General features: G+C 33.8%; 1 protein-coding gene across 1 annotated transcript; it reads right to left on the reverse strand.

Annotated features, from left to right (window-relative positions):
- Positions 1-4,707: 4,707 nt before the first annotated feature.
- LOC117325563 (cobalamin binding intrinsic factor-like) lies at positions 4,708-16,043 on the reverse strand. Its single transcript, XM_033881875.1, has 10 exons — positions 15,855-16,043; positions 15,575-15,649; positions 14,209-14,401; positions 13,065-13,339; positions 12,199-12,338; positions 10,729-10,798; positions 9,198-9,308; positions 8,517-8,682; positions 7,604-7,725; positions 4,708-4,838 (listed from the first exon to the last, which is right to left on the reverse strand). The coding sequence occupies exons 1-10, from the start codon at positions 15,901-15,903 to the stop codon at positions 4,777-4,779; spliced, it is 1,263 nt and encodes a 420-aa protein (XP_033737766.1). The 5' UTR covers positions 15,904-16,043; the 3' UTR covers positions 4,708-4,776.
- Positions 16,044-22,404: the final 6,361 nt, after the last annotated feature.

Consider the following 22,404-nt stretch of genomic DNA (forward strand, 5'->3'; position numbering starts at 1 on the left):
TTTGGTGATGGCCCCCGAAATCGGGACGAAAAGTCGAAATTTAAGGGTTTGTTAATTTTCGTCTTTTCGGGGCGAAAAAGACGAAAGGACGAGAATTAAGACATTTGATTGTCGTCTTTTCGTCTTTAATTGAACAAAAAGACGAAAAGACGAAATGGCACAAATCAGCCAACGTAGGTGATAGATAAATATTTTATGATTCTATTTTTCAGCCACCCAAATTGTATTCATATCGACGGTATACTACCATTTGGTAACTGTTCAATGCTTCAATACATACATATACATGTAGATGTAAAATATAAATAAAATCTTCAGTTTCTTACCTCATCAGTAATGACCTTTTGGATAGTGAAGTCGACCTTTTATAGCTCTATGTATGTTGGGGTTAATCAACTCAAACACAATCAATATTTATAAATCGTCTATTAAACGTGAATAATTATCCGGAATGATACTTATTCTTTGTAAAACATCTATTCGGTGGCTTTGTATGTGAGTTGCCTCCCCTGCAATACATATGTTGTGGTCTATTAACTGATAAAATTCGGACGTCGTGTCCTAATGTCATGTTGACTATTTATTGTAGATACGTCTGGTCTACGTACACATAAAGAAATCTAAGCCTGGTGTTATCATCCTTGATTGGGATTATATATCAATTTGGTCTACATCAAACTTGGTTTGACCGTATATACACTACACTTACAATGCTTGTATACTCATCCGTATAGATGCTCATATTGGAATACGTTTACTAGGATTCAATGTTTCATTATATCACTAATCTAAAACGGAATGGACCCATTGTTGAGGTATTGATGTTGGTAAATCATACCTAAGATGATGCAAGGTGTAGGGAACAAGATAAGTTCTTCTTTATTAACAATCAGAACATCATTTAAAATACATTTTAATTTAGTCATGGCTGAATCTGCACCATAGAAATTAGTACACTACAAAGTGTAATAACGATTTGCCTACCACAATATGCTGTGTTATTCAACTCAGAAATGGTATAAATGTGCCGACTGTTGGATATATACGTTTTATTGTATTTTTGCCAGTGAACTATAGAAATTTATCAAACGGAGGCAACTTATATTTTCACTGCAGCGACGAGCAGAGAAAATATAAGATTTTGCAGTGAAAATGTAATTTTTTGCAGTGAAAATATAAGTTTTGCAGTGAAAATATGTTTTTCGGTGAAAATTAAAGTTTTTTGTTTCTGAACAGTCAAAGCGAACCTTTGCATTCACCTCATTGAAACTTGCCGATTTTTCCAATCAGAGAGAAGATAGATAAATTGGCTATTTTACCATATTTCTTAAATATTCAGGCTAGTTTTTTTTTACAAAATACTCACTTGACGTTAGTTATTCATGCACAGCTTCTCCGATCACAACAGAAAATGCTTTAATTGCTTTAATCAGTCCTTCCAAAATCGGGTCTTCAAGTTGACGTGGAGTAACGTCACAAAGAGATGACGCCATGAATTATGTTACTTATTTCCGCTCTTTTTGACACTGTTCATGTTTCGATGTTTTTAATTTGGTTTTTAATTATATAAAATGCAATTTAAAGAAAACTGAATGGTTCCGGTTTAGTATATATTTCACTCATATGACAGAATATTTCAATATTTTTTACTCGAGCTTCGCACTCGGGAGACCATTCAATTAGTTTAAATTTATTTTGTTTTAAAATATTCAAAAGGAATTGGACACAAGTTATACCACTCATGAACGTCCTTTTCCATAAACATGTATACAATTGTATTTACAAATGGCAGCATATATGATACGATATAAATATATATGTATGAAAAAACAGACAAAAATAACATTAATATATAAGATGACAATACGAAATTTCATATACCATACCATTAAATATCGATACCAATAGTGGAATATAACCTTCCAGTCTTTTGATTGGTCAAGAATTCGAAATTTGACCCGAGCTGCAATTGCTATTGACGTCATCAATGATTGAATGACGCTACATCACCGGGTCCCGGCCGTCACCTCTACACATTATTTGTATACGCGAAATAAGACTTGGCCATGTACATTGTACTGCGGTAGAAACAGGTAACACCACTGATGATTTTTAGATATGGAATTTCTTCCACACTCGTAAGTTTCCTTTTTAGTTTAAATTTACGAGAGACACTCGCTAAAGCTCGTGTCTTTTGCAATTTAAAAAAAAATCTTCCTCGAGTGAAATGAATTCCATATCCAACAACCAATCGTTGCGTAACCTCTATAACTGTGATGTTTGGAAATATTTTCAGTTAAAAATGTCAAGTTTCTATGTGGAATGTTTTGTCAATCAACGCTCATATTTATTTCTGACTTCACCGCTTGTTTCTAGATCAGCGATGTAAATATTGGTCATGACCTTGATCATGACCTTGATCATTGACCTGTTCGTTTTCTGTTTTAATTTCGATTAAATATCCTCCAAACAAAAAGTCTATTGAATAATGAAATAAGAAACAAGAAAATTTTAATTCTGAACAATTTACTAATAGTGCTGTCATGCACATGAATAAAATGACGTATATATAAACCGCTGTCACTTATGATGACAGGGTTAACGAAACATCAAATTTAATGCATCGTTGATTTTCTGATCCGATTACTCAGATGTTCTAGTTCAAATGATGAGTATAAACGCGTCATAATAGCTAGGCATGGGGCAGAACAAAAAATGTCTGAAACGCCTTAAATTCGTATATAGGAACTATACATAGTAAATACAAGTATCACACAGCATCTAAGACACACGGTATACATATAACATTTGGTTTACTGACACACTTCTGAAGAGAATCGTATCCTCTTTTTTTCGGTCATTCATTTGATTTAACATTTTAGACAAGAAAAACATTTTTATGTCATTATGAGTCACATTAATCACGTCAGGACAGAAATTAACAATTGCGAGAAGGGTTTATAATAAGACATTTAAATATATTCAGTTTAATTAATGAGTTCACGGAATTTTGCTATGTCACAACCTTATCAAAATACAGAGAGGCGTCGGTGATAATTAACATCTTAATCAAAGACTATGTCAGAAAATACAAAAGACATCAAAAGACAGTTGGCTGAAGCTGTTTATTGAGCATTAGTTCCATAAAAGCTATAATTAATTTTTACAGTGTTATTTCTTTATTTTACAACAATTGTGAAACAAACTAAACAACTGATATATGTATTGATCTCCTATTTCCTCGAATGTAGCGCGCGAGGGGACGAAACCGGAATATCCGGAAAACACTTGCGTTGTCGGGCAGGTGATCCCGACATCTTTTCGGATTTGGGAATCGAACCCCAATCACTAGGTGATCGCTGATTGCGTTACCACTGCGCCACCCGACCACAAACAGACCTATGAATTGACGGATACCGTTATAACTGTACATATCAAAGACACGCGGACAAAGGTAAGACAATATCAAAATTACTACACCTTTATACATTTGAATTACCGGAAAGATGCGCCAGATCCATATGTTCTAACTCAAATATTGCGTAAAACACCTCATGAATAGGTAAACAGGCGACAGCCCATATTTGTGTCTCCAGAAATCTGACCTTTTATAACGCCTCAAACACATAATTAGAATATACTTGGATACAACTCTACGTTCGATGCACGATTTAATGTATATAAGATCCCATATGTTTATTCACAGTTTTAATCAACGATTTGGGATGAACTTTACCATAGGATTCCACCTTAAAACAAATGCACTGTTTGCAGCTGGAACTTTCGACAGCATGATTTAATCATACCTTCAATTCTCCAGTCAGCTCTGGTCTCTCTCTAACTTTAATACTCTGTTAAAAGGCTCAAAATTCAATAAAAATTCAAGGGGCAAGTACGTGTATTTATATATCAAATAACAGCATTTTACACAAAGAAATGCTTACACTAAATTAATTCATAGTTGGACGGAGACGTTTAACAGGTTTATCTACTTCTATAATATTTCGAAATCAAATATCATAACGTTAGGTAAAGAATTTTATCTTGCAACGTCAACTGCAACCGCATTGTCGGAATACACTCACCATATATATTTTTGCTGTATACGGCAGTGACGAAAAACAGCTCACCTACTTCAAAGTGAAACAACGTTTAAAAGGCGAACATATTTCTATCATTTTTGACACCGTTTCACTTCAAAATGTTTATTTTTGATGATTATTTTTGATGACTGTTGCAGGATAAATAAAATACATGGTCAGTGTCTTAAAATATATGCTGTATTTTTGGCTCGGGACAGAAAGACAAAAGTGGCTCGCCACTTTTGTCTTTTTTAACCCTCGCCAAAATACAGCTTATATTTTAAAACACTGTCCATGTATTCTCTATATCCACAAAGATATAAACCGATAAAAAGTGCGTATCCGACAATATTTTGTCCAAGGACGGACTACGGACGGACGGACGGATTGACGGACGAACTGACTCCCTCCTTACTTTGGTATACGCACAGAGGTGGTTACGATATTTGCAAGCTGTCACATTCAGCACGCTTGGATGAAAGATTTTGATGTTGTCAAACCCTTGGAAAGGATTGAGATTCTCCTACCTCATAGCCAAGGAGATGAAAGTTTTTTATTAACCATATGCAACAAAAAAATGTTGATACTATAATCTTGCTTTGAATCAGTGAATAAACAACAAAAAGTGTTTCAATATAGATTTTATTTCACACTTTTCAGATATATGAAGGTATATTATAACTATGTTACACGCTCAAAATTTAGATAAGCGAAAGATGTAACTGTCTCCGTCTTTGGGAATTGTCCTACTCACTCCTGTAATACATACACAAAATAATTAAAGACTAATATTTAAAAGTTGCTATTTTCAAAACAGTGCATCAAAAGTCACTTTTGTAAGTTTTACATTAGAAACTATGTACTCTAAAATGAAAATGCATTACAGTAATCGAAAATATATAACGTCGTTAATCATCAGTAGGTAAACATACATAATTTGATATCACTAGATATCAATTCAAGAAGAACTAACTAACCATAAACCAACCACAAATTAACCATAAGCGACGAACAGGTGTTGATAAATAAAGTACATGTTACACTACATCAAGTACAGGTAACACTACATCAAGTACAGGTAACACTACATCAAGTACAGGTAACATTACATCAAGTACAGGTGACACTACATCAAGTACAGGTAACACTACATCAAGTACAGGTGACACTACATCAAGTACAGGTAACACCAAATCAAGTACAGGTAACACTACATCAAGTACAGGTGACACTACATCAAGTACAGGTGACACTACATCAAGTACAGGTAACACCAAATCAAGTACAGGTAACACTACATCAAGTACAGGTAACACCAAATCAAGTACAGGTAACACCAAATCAAGTACAGGTGACACTACATCAAGTACAGGTGACACTACATCAAGTACAGGTGACACTACATCAAGTACAGGTGACACTACATCAAGTACAGGTAACACTACATCAAGTACAGGTAACACTACATCAAGTACAGGTGACACTACATCAAGTACAGGTGACACTACATCAAGTACAGGTGACACTACATCAAGTACAGGTGACACTACATCAAGTACAGGTAACACCAAATCAAGTACAGGTAACACCAAATCAAGTACAGGTAACACTACATCAAGTACAGGTAACACTACATCAAGTACAGGTAACACTACATCAAGTACAGGTAACACTACATCAAGTTCAGGTAACACTATAATACAATAATATTTGCAGAAAAAAACTTGTTTAATGTTGAATCTCGCCTTTCTGTTTTTGACACTTATGTAAATAGTATTTTGATGTTTGGTTCTGAAATCTGGGGACATCATAAAGCCCCTGCTATTGAGAAACTTCATATTTCATTTCTCAAGTCATCACTTGGACTCAGAGAATCAACAAATAATGTTTTTTGTACATTGAACTTGGAAGATTTCCCTTGTATATATTAAGAAAAATAAGAATTTTTAAATATTGGTTGAAATTAAAGCGTTCAGATAATTGTGTACTCAAAGCATGTTATGATGAGATGTTGGAAAATAATGACCCATGGATTCTTAATTTAAAACTGGAACTTTTCTCTGTCGGTCTTGGGTATATGTTTGAAGAAACCAGTAACGGTTCAGATCAATTTTATAGTAATGTATTTAAACAGCGTCTCTTCGATAATTTCCAGCAAGAATGTTTGATGAAAGTAAATGTGTCGTCAAAAGGAATTTTATACCAAAATCTAGTTGTTGATATTAAACTTCAGTAGTATCTTTATAAACCAGTTAATTCTAATTACCAAAAACTTATTTCAAAGATTCGTTTGTCTGCACATGATCTAGCTATTGAACGTGGAAGATATATTAATATTACAAGGCATGAAAGAAAATGCATTTTATGTGATGAAAATGATATAGAAGATGAATACCATTTTATTTTTAAATGCAACTATTAGACATTCGTCTTAATTTCATTAAACCATATTATTTCAAAAACCCTAGTATGTTTAAACTTATTCAATTACTCAAAGTAGAACAATCAATGTTTAAATAACAAGATTGATAGCAATGTATTATTATGCATTATTAAGGACGGCATATATTACAAAAAAGAAATGTTCCATATACTGACAGAAGCTGAAATGAGATTTCACTGGAAAAGTATAAAGAATTACATGTACATAGATCATAGGCCTGTGGAAACTATGTTCAAATGAAAAAAAAAAATAAAAAAAATGGATAAATCACAATCGTCGAATAACTGCTATATATTATGGTGGCTGATTACGACCAACTCATGTTGGCGAATTTGCGCTTTAGCGTGTTGGCGTGTTGGTGTGTCGGCGCGATGAAATGCTGTGTCGGCGCTTTGTAATGTCATGATTGCGCTTTGGCGTGTTGGCGCAGTAAAATGTCGCTTTCGCGTGTAGGCGCTTTGTTGTGTTGGCGCCTTGTCGCAGTTTGACAAAGTGACAAGACGACATCTTATCTCTAAAATCGAGAATCGTTTGAGAACGCGCCAATATCGGCAACACACAAACGGGAGATGGTCGTCATCAGCCACCATAGTATATAGTTGTTTGTCTTCCCCTTGCCTTTCAGTGATGCTGTGATGATTACATTCATATATTGAAATTCAGAAAGAAAGAAAGTCCCACCAAAACAAACAAAAGTGTAAATAGAATTGTACATAACCTGTTAAATTTATAGAGTTTTAACGTTTGGTATTGGCTTGAGTTAAGGAATATTAAATTTGTAAATAATTACATAGATATGATGCCCGTGCCAATATTATAATCACAATTCGCGATATGCATGGGTAAGACAAACATCGGGACTAGAAATTTCGTCGGCAGAGTTTACAAACCGAGATTCTGAAAAGACTACACAATATCACAGACATGTCAATAATACTTAAAACATAATTTCAAATGTCGAAGACTTAGATTTTTGTATCAACTAGTTTTAAAGAAAGTTGATGGATGACCTTAATTGCTGAAATGTAATCGGTACCAGGCCATTAATAGTTCAGTAATAATTGTCATTCGTATTTACCGTTAGCTAATGGCACACCGGTACGGTCCTCAATCCTCCAGAATATCTTGTTGCCAATGTCTTGAGCCACTCCGTTTATCGAGATGATGGATCGTCCAAACGAGGTCTGGGTAGACTTAAACCTGTTTAGACAATTAGTCATATGTCAATGGACTTACTGTACTGTACATTAATGTGATAAAAACATCATTTAAACAGGAATTTTCCTTAAGTCATTCGGATCAATTTACTTAAGCATCACTGTATGGAAGCCGTCTTATATATGAAAATTAAATTATTTTTTTTTATATATATCAACATTGAAAAACAAGTTGTATCAACATATATTAACCACTCTTCTTGGCCCTGTCGGAGGCACGCGAATGTTGGTGTCAACCCAAGTGGTCGGGCATATGACCCCATACCTAATCCATATTATATGTACATGTAGTTCGAAATCTCAGTTTCTTTAGCCAGTTAGTGTCAAAATTCTTTCCTAATGTTGATGTTTAAGAAGAATATATAAGATTTATTGAATAAATAAAAAAACAAGCTTATTTAGATTTGCCTTTCAGGATGTTATATGAATGTAATGGTAACATGTTACGATATTAAACCCTGACAAAAGTGTAAGTGTTACGTCAAAATTGTCTCATATCTCTGCCCAGATCTGAACAATCGGACGGCATTATAAGCTTACAACATACACAGTTATCAAAATCTGAGAAGAATGAACAAACTTCAACATCAAAAATCAATTTTCTTCCTACACCTGAAAAACTTGACGGTATATACATGTACCTAACATTGTCATTGCGGAACATACGCGGGGAGTTCGTTTTTCTGCTCAGATCTACAGGCAGAGAGTTAACGTAACTTCCTAAGTCAATGTCTGAGTATCATACTAAAGTTATTGTCAAACTACTTGGAGTACCTGAAGTTTTTGGACCGCTTCTGGAAGAGCTGCATTGTAGTGAGGAGGTCGGAACCCTTTCTTGTTGTTACGTTCCAACTGTCAGTTGTATTGCCAATGATGTCATCAATAACATCAATCCCTACGGTTATTTTGGCTGCAGTCTTCAGCTTCGTTTTCATTTTAGCTGCATAAATACATTGATTATGGTTAGGTGTAAATTGGATACTCGGACACGTATATGATAGTATGCTAGTTTTTTTCTTTAACGTTTTGTATATGTATTGGACCTGACCTGAAACAGAAAATGGGGTTTAGTTCACCAACAACTAGTAAAAGAAACACATAGCTACTTATCTTTAATATATAGTTTTTAGTTGTGGTGCTAGGGACGAAGCTGGATATCAAACGCTTGTTAAAACAGTGAGACCGGTAAATATCAATAAGAGTATATATATGCAGTATTTGTCGAATATGAAGTCTATAAAAGCTCACATAAGTTTTAAAGACTATTCAGTGATGCTGGTCTAAAAAGTGTGAAAATTCAGAGATAACTTATGACAACCAAGAAAGGGTAAGTACAAAGCGTGCTTGTATATATTGCTGTGTAACTACTTTACTATGGCATCATGTGTCAATGTCTCCTTTAGTGATACGTATTAAATATATTAGTGTCAGATTTATCACTAGATACTAACTTACCTTTCTCTGGGCAGACGACTTTGCTAGCATCTAAATATGACTTTTTAGCTAGAGCGGGAAGCACGTGAGAGGCTGCTCCAGGGAGTTCCAGTAAGGTAGTTCTCAGAATGGCTGAGAGAAAATCGACATACTATTTAATATATATATATCTATATTAAATCTGTAATGTTTTATAAGTTAACCAAACAAGTTAACCCTAAGCAAGCTTTTCGATCCAAATATGTCTGACATGTACAAGTTTGTAGTGTTCTTGATCCGCTTACGTGATTTTGATCGAGTATGGCGTCGGCGTACATGCTTTCACCACCACCGAACGCTTCATATTAACTATATATCGGGCGTATTCGAAGGAAAGTTGGCAGTGGTCAATTGACAGCTTCTGAAGGTGATAACGATATGGAAAGTATAGGATGGTGCTAGGTATAATATGCAACCGATTTCGATGCAGGCATTGTTCTATATGGTGTGAGGTGACCGAAGCACATTGTAACATTTTGTGTATATATGTATATCTATATGTCATAGAACCTCCGCCCATATACAATGTACCAAACGAGGCCCTTCCATATATACAGCCACATTACAAGAATGTACATAAACTATTATCGTATGTGATAATAACCTAAAGCATGAATCAAATCAAACATAATCTCACCAGTAAATGTAATTGTGTGTTACTAATTGGAAAGGTACAAGCGTTAATGACATTCTGGGCCAGCTCAACACTCATTTAGTTCCTATATATATTCTTCATTATTTTGGCATGTACATATATATAACATGTATATATGCATGTACTTCACTTAGTTTTCTAACTAGTAATAATGTTTGTACATCTGGTGATTTAAGTTGTATTCTAATCTCATCTTTTTTTCGATAATGTCATATCTTCATCATTAACAGTATCACTATTGAAAGGCTGAATGTGTTTCTCAGCCATCTTGCAAATAATATGTAGGTTTTATTATGTATGTATATAATAATCGTATGTGCTGTTGCATACAGAATAAAAGTAAATTAAAACAAAACTAAAAAAAAAAAGATTCCAGGTTAGGTAATCCGAAAGCAGTCTAGATAATGGATGTATAGGTGATGTACGGTATAATCGCACGTCATTCATCTAACCATGAATATACAAAATCAAAATTTATATGAAGACGTCACATGTTATTTGTCGGAGTTTACACAAGATAAATGATAGAACTTGGAAAAGCTGATTGAGACACATTATCCGCATAACCATCAATATAATAAAATAATAAAAATATTAGTATACAAATCCTATATACATTTAATGTTTTTATGTGTAATCGTAGACTTCCCGATACATAGGCATATTTTATGGTTTAAATTCCGAAAGTGTATTTAATACATTCAGATAATTATTACACGTTCAACGAAACCATATAGACCAAAACTATTGATACTTTATTATAATATGGTTGCGTCAGTAACGATATTTAAAACAATCGTTTATTATGTAAATGCATTGTTTTTTTATACCATGAATAAAGGCACTTTATCACTTTACCTTGTCTGAGATCCGACCGTGCGATGTTGATAATGTCGCCAACCTTTTCTGTTTTCGCTGCTGTCAGTGCCTAAATTAAGTACATTTAATGATTAATTAACCTAGAGTTGTGAATGGGTTCTACATGAAATGTCTTTTTCCTGACATTAGTTGTTTAAAATTAGTAATACGGTAGTATATTAAAGCAATTCATATCTATATAAGCGGTATTAATGAAGTTGGACACCTAGTTCTAATTACAAATAACGCTCTAGGTTTACTTTGCTGTTTATCATTATTACATTGTATTCTTGTTAATTTTTTCTATTCGTTTGATGGCAAGAATGATGTGAAACATAAGTGACACAGTGTGTTGCCAAAACACAACTTCGTTGTTAACTTCCAAAGACAGCTTACATATTTTCGACAAAGACAAGACATGACAATGATATATCACTTTGATCCAGACGAACGCGTAACGCCTTTCAATCTACAAGACACCAGTAATACTGACGCGCATACATTCCATAATTGTTATGTAAACGAATATGAAAGGAGAAGAATGTAATTTAATGGCTGAAAGGCCATTTCTTTTGCACTTTTGTTTTATATTCCATTAGCGTGGCACCTATTTTAAACCTTTTTGTCATTCCTGGGCCTCCCTTCTTAGGTTAATGCATTCAACTCGACTCTGGTTTTGGATTATTGTAATGATGGTCATTTTTAATGATTAAGTCTGCGTTACGACTTTTATTTTGTGTACGGTCTGAGTTCCGTTTTTTTATTTTGTGTATGGTCGAAGGTCCGTTTTTAACTTATGTATGGTCCGCGCTCCGTTTTGAGATTGTGAATGGTCTGAGTTCCGTTTTTATCTTGTAATGGTCTCCGTTCCGTTTATATATTCTATGTATGTATGGTCTCCGTTCCATTGTATATTTTATGTATGCATGGTCTCCGTTCCGTATTTATATTTTATGTAGGGTCTGCGTTCCATTTTTATATTTTATGTAGGGTATCCGTTCCATTTTTATATTTTATGTAGGGTCTCCGTTCCGTTTTTATTTTGTTATGGTCCGTTTTTATTTTGTTATGGTCCGTGTTCTGTTTCGGTCTTGCCCTTTTAATGTCCTGACTGATTGGTTGTTTACTTAATCAAAAAATGTTGTTTTATATACCTTTTGGTATAGTACTATTGTTTGAAGCTTGACTGTGATGCTGAAAACTTCAAATTTGAGGAGAGGCTTTTGTATGTCTTTTGAATGTCTTTTGTGTGTATTTGATGCTGTATATGTTGTTTTCTTTGTTAATATTTCATATTATCATGAGCGATTTATTTTTTCAAAAACAATACAAAAGTTAATACACATAGATGCTTACATCCTTTTGTTTTCGCTTGGTATTTTCATAAAGAATTTAAGGGAATCTTCATATAAGGAGTTAAAATATGTAATATCTAAACACTATATCTCTGCATGCTAGAAATACCATTACCTGTACGACGAGACCTTTTGTAAATTCATTATACTGTGACATGTTCGCTCTCATCTCCTCCACAATGAAGTCCTCGGCTGCAGATTTAGCTTCTAATTCCTTCAGGCAAGTGGTAGCCATTAATATCATGGACGCTTCATCTATAGAATCGGAAAAGGGAATACCATGAGACATTTTAAATACTCTATTTTAACAATGAAATTCTACATCGCCGTCAGCGTATACATAAACACACATATTTCACTAAAAAGGCACAAATGATACGGAAATATATCTAACAAAAGGATTCATTTGATTTAATTAATTACTAAACCCCTGAAAAAGGGAACCGAACCTCAAAACTCTGGAGTATTTTAATCGTGCAAAAGATGTTACTTTTGTTATTGTTATAATTCTACAGCCGACATCCTGTTTTTGTTTTCAATCCATCACAATTACTAGTCATTCGCGATATACATGTATTATCTTAGGCTACATTTTTTTAGAAATAAAATACCTTTGTACTTAAAGCTGATTTCGAGATAGAAAAAATTGTGTATGAAGAAACTACTTCAAGATGAAACTGATAAAGAAAAATTGAATTAGACCAAGGATTTAAGAATTGCATCCACATGGTATAATATTGATTTGTTTCAACTTTGATCAATTTCTCTTTCAGCTTTTGTGTGTTTAGTTAGCATCGATATTGATTTATAATACAGTGTATACAGTAAATTTAAAGCAAAGGACATTTATCATTAGAAGATAATGATATTTATTCCAAACTTGAAATGGTTTTGCACTCACTAACACAAAATTCAGACAACGCATTATACTTTTGACCCAAATAGCATAAGCATTATATATAAATGGGTTTTTGTACTTACCGACCCCGAACTTATATTCCCCCGGATGGTCATTAATTATCGCCAATGACGTGTTGCCGATGTCCTTTTGGTTATTACAGAGCGCGATAACGACCCAGGACAAAGCAAACCTATTATTTCGGAAGTCCTCTTCTGATATTTTCAGATGACCTTTCAGATGCCTTAATAGATTGTGGCGGTAGAATTTTGAAGGATTGTGGCATGTAAGCTGTAATGCCGTCACGTATTGTGCTAACTTTCCTTTTGACCAGTTTTTATCCTTAAGTCTTTTGTCTCTGAAAAAATAATGCATTTGCTTTTAATAAAAGAGTGATTATACAAAAAATACAAAATACCATTCTTCTCTAATAAATAAAAACATTTACAATGCGCTAGTTATCATAGGCGATATTTGTTCATTTATTACACTTCTGAGAGAGGTTAAATGATATGTATATATATATGGCAATTTCAACTTCATATACTTGTCGAAGTTATTCTTTTTTTTTAAATTTGTTTTGTTTTTGCCAGATTTTTCACATAATCAAAAACAGTACAGAGACAAGATATATAGCACAACAAACACCAACAGACACGCACACACACACACACACCCTCACACACACACAAACACACACACTCACAAACACACACACTCTCACACATACAAACACCAGCAGAGCATCTTCTTTGGCAATTGCCCTCGTCATCGTCTGCATAATTATCATTCATGCCAGCACTTATGAAGCTCATCTACTTACATGTTCTTTTTCATATCAGACATACGCACATGTGTACAAACACACGCCCTTATATGGACCAACTTACATGTGCACTACACACAACCTTATATACACACACTCACATGTGCACTTAAACAGAGCCTTACACACATACTTAACTGTGCACTAACTAACAACCTTACACACACACACACACACACACACACACACATGCACTAGCACACGGAGTTATTCTTGATATATGTGGAGGGGCATAAATATACTATATATATATATATATAATAAACATATAACATATATAATATATATATATAAAAATGTTGAAAGGATGTCAGAAAATATATTAACTAGTCTTTAACAAATAATCATATTCGGAGTATATCATTTTCCTATTTTAGCATAATAAATTACGTAATTCTCACACAGATAACTGAGCCAGAAGTTCCAGTTCCATAGCCTTCACAGAAATGTATGTAGCTGCATTGTTTTTCTGGTACCATCGTTTATTAGCCAGTGTCAGGCCTAATATCGCCTCCGCGTTAGAGCGTGGTCCCCATTGCCACTCCGAACGAGCTCTGAGGAGCTGGTACGATCCTGTCTGGATAGCGGCTATATCTATTTACGAAACATGACTTACACACAGTTTTTATCGGTAACATTACAAACACATTTATCAAGAAAGTGACAATTAACAAGCTCATCCACGAATTATGAAAAATGAAAACATAGATTTCATGTAGTTTGATGTCGGTCGTTTCACCGACCGTATATAAAATGAGAGCTGTTAAGGTAGATATGAGGGCGGCCCTAACTCGTTGTGAGGGTTATAATCACGTCGACAGGACGTGTATGCTGTAGTGTTAATGTGAATATCGTAGTTTACGAAATATCTAGCATATATTTCTTTAATTGAAAATTTTCACATTTATCAGCGTGGACAACAGCTTTAATAGAAACGTGGTATTTTGTAAACATGACTAGGTGTCCATGTGTTAACTCAACGAATATGCATACAATGTCACTACTGATTCATAAAACTTGAAGGGACAATTGCCAAATTTTCATAGTGACGTTCACAAGACAGTTTGTATGAAGAAGACCGTAATCTACACAACTGATTATATACCTTCATTATGTAGATTAGATTCATTCGTGACATTACGACAGCCTCGTAATGACAGTATAAATTGCGTTGTCTCGTTATTTAAGAAGTTATTCAACATATGCGTATTTTTGTGTAATAAATAAGGAGGGTAAAAAATACCATAAGAACAATAACTTTCTAATGTTTCCAACATATTCTAAATTCGAGTTATATGTTTCATCGTAATAAACAAATACATTTACTGTATCAAAATGAAATCGACTAGTTGTTTTTTACATTTATTACAGAGTATCCGCGCTAAAGTAACCTGATAACCTCAAGGGTTTACACCCATTTGTCAAGTGATGCCTTGCTTTCATTTCAAAAAGACAAACTGCTTTGGTCCACTTGTTTACATTGCAATAGAGCAGAAGCTTTTTGGATGCCCATTGCACGTGTTATATTTAGCAAAGTACATGCACAGGAATGTATGATAGTTGGATCATAATTAGTTATCAATCAATTAAAATTAGGACCGAACGTAGATAACACCAACGAATTGAAATATAAAACGAGGATATAACTGACGCAAAACAATAACATTATTAGAAGTCTCTATTTCGTCTCTTTACATCTATTCATCTTCTATAACTTAATGTGTTTACTACAAAATAATGAGTTTCATGTTGATTAATGTTTCTTACCTAATAAATGTCTATTGTTGTAGAACGGTAATGATTGTCTCGTGTTGGCACTAGCTCTGCTGGAAAATGACGTAACTGAAAAAAGAATACAAGCTTCTATTTATTGACAGAGGTTTACTCATACCCTGTAAATATGTAGACAGCTTTTATATTTGATAAAATATGGTAGAGAAGAACACGGACGGTCTAACGAATTTTTTAAACAACACAACAATAAGCATAGAGTATAATATAGCTTCTACAATATCTGGTTGATTGAAATATAATAAAATGTACTTACCTCCATTAATAACTTGCAGAACAATCAAAAGTATATTAAACCCTGCCATGTCTCCTGATGTAGTCGCTGTCTGGGGTTAAATAAGCCTATGTGTGTCCATATATTACCTATCTCTAAGGCGAGTCCTGTATACCTGTACTGAAGGCCATCTACATAAGGTTGGACTTGCCCTGATGTTACGTCACTAGGACGTCGATCTACGCCTGTAAAACTTCTGACATATGTATTGTATATGAATGTATAGCTTATATAGCTCGTTCCTACAGCGAACTCAATTATTTGGTTCATGATTTCTAATGCGATCCAATGGTCTAGTTTATTATTTTTAACGCGTATCCAATGGTCTTTAATGCGTATCCAATAATATTGTTTATGAGTTCAAACGCGAATCCAATGACACGATTAAAACTGGTTCAAGTTTCTAAAGTGAACCCATTGATCTGATTTGGCGTATGCTTGCGCTCAAGAATTTTACCGCTATACAAACAAGAACGCACATTGCTATGATAAAATCAAGGACGCACGAATATAACCGTGATACAAGCAAGAACAAACGAATATCACTGTGATCAAAACAAGAACAGACGAAAATTATCGTGATAATAACAAAAAAACAGATTCTGAGTTCTGAATTCTGAGCTTCGCTGTCATCGGATGACAAGCAACTGCTTTATAATGTAATGAATTCTCAAAACCAATAAACGAACAGATTTCACTTCCCTAAGACTTCCAAGGGAGTATCTGCCATCGAAAAGACTTTTAGCTAATTTTGATTTCTACATAGAAATGCATAACGGGAAGGGGAGTCATATAAAAAGCGACACTCATCGCCTCCTGAAACAGCATACAAAGGCATTTAGAAAGACTACGTGATAACGGTATTTATATCTCAGATGCAACCGAACTCTTCTCCTCATTTTCCTAACTGCAGTAATTTCACTGTTACTTTTGATATTGTTCCATAGTCACTAAATGAAGAAGAACGTTAAAGTTATACTTAAAAAATAAAACAAAATTCTTAAAAAAAACTGCTGTTGTTGTACATTTTATAGTTAATCTCTTTGTTCAATGTCGTTGACATTCTTAACAGTTCTTCGTTTTGTTTTCCATTTAATTATCTTTGTATGGTTACAAATGTTTTGGTTTTTTGTTGTTTGAAAGCAATTGTAGCATTTTTATATAGGTCGATCCATGATTTTATCACACCAACTTAGAACATGTCAACTAGATCCACTGTCGATATTGTTCTTGGTTTGTGCGATAAAATCGTAGATCGATCTCATCAAAATATTATCATTGTATAACATCGTCGTAATACTAACAAAAACAGAAAAGCATCGCCGTAATACTAAAGATAACAGACAAACATCGCCGTGATACAAACAATAACACACAAACATCGCCGTGATACAAACAATAACACATAAGCATTGCCGTGGTACAAACAATACCACACTAACATCGCCGTGATACAAACAGTAACACACTATACAAACAATAACACACAAACATTGCCGTGATACAAACAATAACACATTAACATTGCCGTGATACAAACAATAGCACACAAACATTGTCGTGATACAAACAATAACACACAAACATCACAGTGATACAAACAATAACACACACATCGCCTTCATACAAAGAATAACACACAAACATCACAGTGCTACAAACAATAATACACAAATATCGCCGTGATACAAACAATAACACACAAACATCGCCGTGATACAAACAATAATACACAAACATCATCGTGATACAAACAATAACACACACAAATCGCCATGATACAAACAATTACACGTAATCATCGCCACGATACAAACAATAATACACAAACATCGCCTTGATACAACCAATAACACACAAATATCGCTGTGATATAAACAATAACACACAAACATCGCCATATGACAAGCAATAACACACAAACATCGCCATGATACAAACAATAACACACAAAAATCGCCTGGATACAAACAATAACACACAAACATCCCCATGATACAAACAATAACACACAAAAATCGCCATGATACAAACAATAATACACAAACAACGCCTTGATACAAACAATAACACACAAACATTGCCGTGATATAAACAATAACACACAAACATCGCCATATGACAAGCAATAACACACAAACATCGCCATGATACAAACAATAACACACAAAAATCGCCTAGATACAAACAATAACACACAAACATCGCAATGATACAAACAATAACACACAAAAATCGCCTGGATACAAACAATAACACACAAACATCGCCATGATACAAACAATAATACACAAACAACGCCTTGATACAAACAATAACACACAAACATTGCCGTGATATAAACAATAACACACAAACATTGCCGTGATACAAACAATAACACACAAACATCGCCATATGACAAGCAATAACACACAAACATTGCCATGATACAAACAATAACACACAAAAATCGCCTGGATACAAATAATAACACACAAACATCGCCATGATAAAGACAATAACACAGAAACATCGCGGTGATACAAACAACGCATGTGGGTTAATGTTGCGTCCCGTTTTGTTGCTCATTAGTGTATTCATGTAAAATATACATTGTTGTACATTGTTGCAACTTGTACATTCCAATGACGTCACATTGTTTACAGATCCCGCGTTGTGTCTGCACTGCCTGACACGAAGGCTTCATCCTGTGTTTTTTAATGTTTTTGTTAGTTTTCTGATAATTCAATTGATCAGGTATGATTAAACAACCCCAATCAACACGAGGTGTGATTGTAATTTTAAGTTTAAACCTCATGTTGCGAAAAATACTTCAACTTTCACTTTGTCAGTGCATTCGTGATCGCAGCTTCGATCGGCTGTCATGGCAACGACGAGGACGGTGGTTTCATCACAGTGACGAATTTACAAACTTGCATGTGTACAGCCGAAAACTTCTAACTATACCTTATGTCTTTGGGAATCATCTGTAAATAATTAATTAAATTAATTACGATCCATTGCATTCGTTTATTAACGTTTGTTCGTTTCTATATGCCGATTTCGATACTTAGGTAGCACACCACAGTAAGACAGCCTGGCCATGGGCAATTTTTTTGTTAGGCAAATAACTCCTGTATTATGATATGTATAAAAAATGAAAAAATAAATGTACACTATAATTGGTATATCCAGTATGAAGTAGTACATACAGGCTTCACATTTATTAAAACAAAAATCAATAAATTGGTTCCGGATTTTAAATATCCGGATTTTGCGAACGTGTGTTTACACAGGAAATTTAGTTTCGCCTACAGCGCAAAATGGAAGCCCACAGAAAAGGTAAGATAGCGGAAAAACTTAATTTACAACATATGTCCAAACAAGATTAATTCTGTCTTTGGGATAGAGATATTTAATTTTAAATAGGTTTCAGAAAAAAAATTGTGTAGAGAATTGTGCCATTTTGGGTCAAATATCATAATATTTTGCAATTTTTGAGAATTTTTTAAGCTGTTACCATGGTATTCACAGCTCTAAAAATCACAGAAAATATCAGTTTACTTATCCTTCAGAGCTCTATTAAAATTGCAAATGTTGTACAGATTTCAAATATATGTACTTTATTAGAGGTTATATGTAAGGTTAACTGGCAATGTTTACATATCTAAAGCATGTGCCATATTTTTCAGAATTTGGCATTTTTACTGTACACTGCTACCTTATAAGGGCTGAAAAATGTTATTTTTTGGAAATTGTGCTTAATTATGCTTGATTAAGCTTCATTTTAGTTTATTATTGCTCAAAAATGCATAAAAACAATTCAAAACTTGTTTATTATCAGGCTTGTCATATTAGAGGAATCAAGGGAGGTAACTCGCATATTTACCCATTTTAAGGGTGGGTTAATTAAGCATAATGTTAATGAGTCAGTGTAAATTGAAAAGATATTCTATGTTTTATAACAAACCCAAAATAACTTATTGGGTATCTAACAAACCATATAGACTGAATTCTGGTTTGTTTTACCTGATTTATTACCCCGTATCCATGGAAACTATTACAGTAAGTGTTATTTTTTTAAATATTTGGTGAAACCATTATTTTCAATTTATTTATACATTGGTAAGCATGTAATTTCAATTGATGGAGTGTACGGTTGATACAATATTGTCAATTATTGTCACTTCCTTCGGTAAAGCAGAAAAAATAGCATTTTCCGCATAAATTGGGATCAGCGGACACTTTCATATGATCATTGGTACGTATCTGAATTACCGGGGTGGAAACAGATGACTGTGATGTCATAGGCATGACATTTTGAAATCTTGGATGTCATGTCATGATTTATCAGTTAGAATATTGCATGTGTTGCTAAGCTGAGGTTTGGAAAGGAATTTGGTTATTTATTATGACACCATTGAGTATTTATGACATCATAGATACCATCTGATGACGTCATAGTTACTGATGACGTCATGGTAACTATGACGTCATATTACAAGGCTAAATTTGATAGTTGTATAGTATTTCTTGCTTGATTACATGCACAGAGACTCAAAGTACCACATTCAACTCAAAACACAACTTTATTCAAGAGATATACAGAATTATGGGAGTTTTCATCTTTAAAATTACCTCCCCTTATTACTGGATTGGGAGAAAAAGTTGTCAAAATACACCTCTCAGGGAAATCAGCAATACTCGGTGACTATTAAAGATACACAGTAACCCGATATGTCATTTTGTTCGTCGGAACATATTCTAGACATTCATGGGGTTTTTAGTAAAATTAGAATTAACAAAAGTGATGTATAAGGTAGCACACCACAGTAAGACAGCCTGGCCATGGGCAATTTTTTTGTTAGGCAAATAACTCCTGTATTATGATATGTATAAAAAATGAAAAAATAAATGTACACTATAATTGGTATATCCAGTATGAAGTAGTACATACAGGCTTCACATTTATTAAAACAAAAATCAATAAATTGGTTCCGGATTTTAAATATCCGGATTTTGCGAACGTGTGTTTACACAGGAAATTTAGTTTCGCCTACAGCGCAAAATGGAAGCCCACAGAAAAGGTAAGATAGCGGAAAAACTTAATTTACAACATATGTCCAAACAAGATTAATTCTGTCTTTGGGATAGAGATATTTAATTTTAAATAGGTTTCAGAAAAAAAATTGTGTAGAGAATTGTGCCATTTTGGGTCAAATATCATAATATTTTGCAATTTTTGAGAATTTTTTAAGCTGTTACCATGGTATTCACAGCTCTAAAAATCACAGAAAATATCAGTTTACTTATCCTTCAGAGCTCTATTAAAATTGCAAATGTTGTACAGATTTCAAATATATGTACTTTATTAGAGGTTATATGTAAGGTTAACTGGCAATGTTTACATATCTAAAGCATGTGCCATATTTTTCAGAATTTGGCATTTTTACTGTACACTGCTACCTTATAAGGGCTGAAAAATGTTATTTTTTGGAAATTGTGCTTAATTATGCTTGATTAAGCTTCATTTTAGTTTATTATTGCTCAAAAATGCATAAAAACAATTCAAAACTTGTTTATTATCAGGCTTGTCATATTAGAGGAATCAAGGGAGGTAACTCGCATATTTACCCATTTTAAGGGTGGGTTAATTAAGCATAATGTTAATGAGTCAGTGTAAATTGAAAAGATATTCTATGTTTTATAACAAACCCAAAATAACTTATTGGGTATCTAACAAACCATATAGACTGAATTCTGGTTTGTTTTACCTGATTTATTACCCCGTATCCATGGAAACTATTACAGTAAGTGTTATTTTTTTAAATATTTGGTGAAACCATTATTTTCAATTTATTTATACATTGGTAAGCATGTAATTTCAATTGATGGAGTGTACGGTTGATACAATATTGTCAATTATTGTCACTTCCTTCGGTAAAGCAGAAAAAATAGCATTTTCCGCATAAATTGGGATCAGCGGACACTTTCATATGATCATTGGTACGTATCTGAATTACCGGGGTGGAAACAGATGACTGTGATGTCATAGGCATGACATTTTGAAATCTTGGATGTCATGTCATGATTTATCAGTTAGAATATTGCATGTGTTGCTAAGCTGAGGTTTGGAAAGGAATTTGGTTATTTATTATGACACCATTGAGTATTTATGACATCATAGATACCATCTGATGACGTCATAGTTACTGATGACGTCATGGTAACTATGACGTCATATTACAAGGCTAAATTTGATAGTTGTATAGTATTTCTTGCTTGATTACATGCACAGAGACTCAAAGTACCACATTCAACTCAAAACACAACTTTATTCAAGAGATATACAGAATTATGGGAGTTTTCATCTTTAAAATTACCTCCCCTTATTACTGGATTGGGAGAAAAAGTTGTCAAAATACACCTCTCAGGGAAATCAGCAATACTCGGTGACTATTAAAGATACACAGTAACCCGATATGTCATTTTGTTCGTCGGAACATATTCTAGACATTCATGGGGTTTTTAGTAAAATTAGAATTAACAA

This window comes from Pecten maximus, chromosome 4 (genome assembly GCF_902652985.1).
Source record: "Pecten maximus chromosome 4, xPecMax1.1, whole genome shotgun sequence".
Classification (NCBI taxonomy): domain Eukaryota; kingdom Metazoa; phylum Mollusca; class Bivalvia; order Pectinida; family Pectinidae; genus Pecten; species Pecten maximus.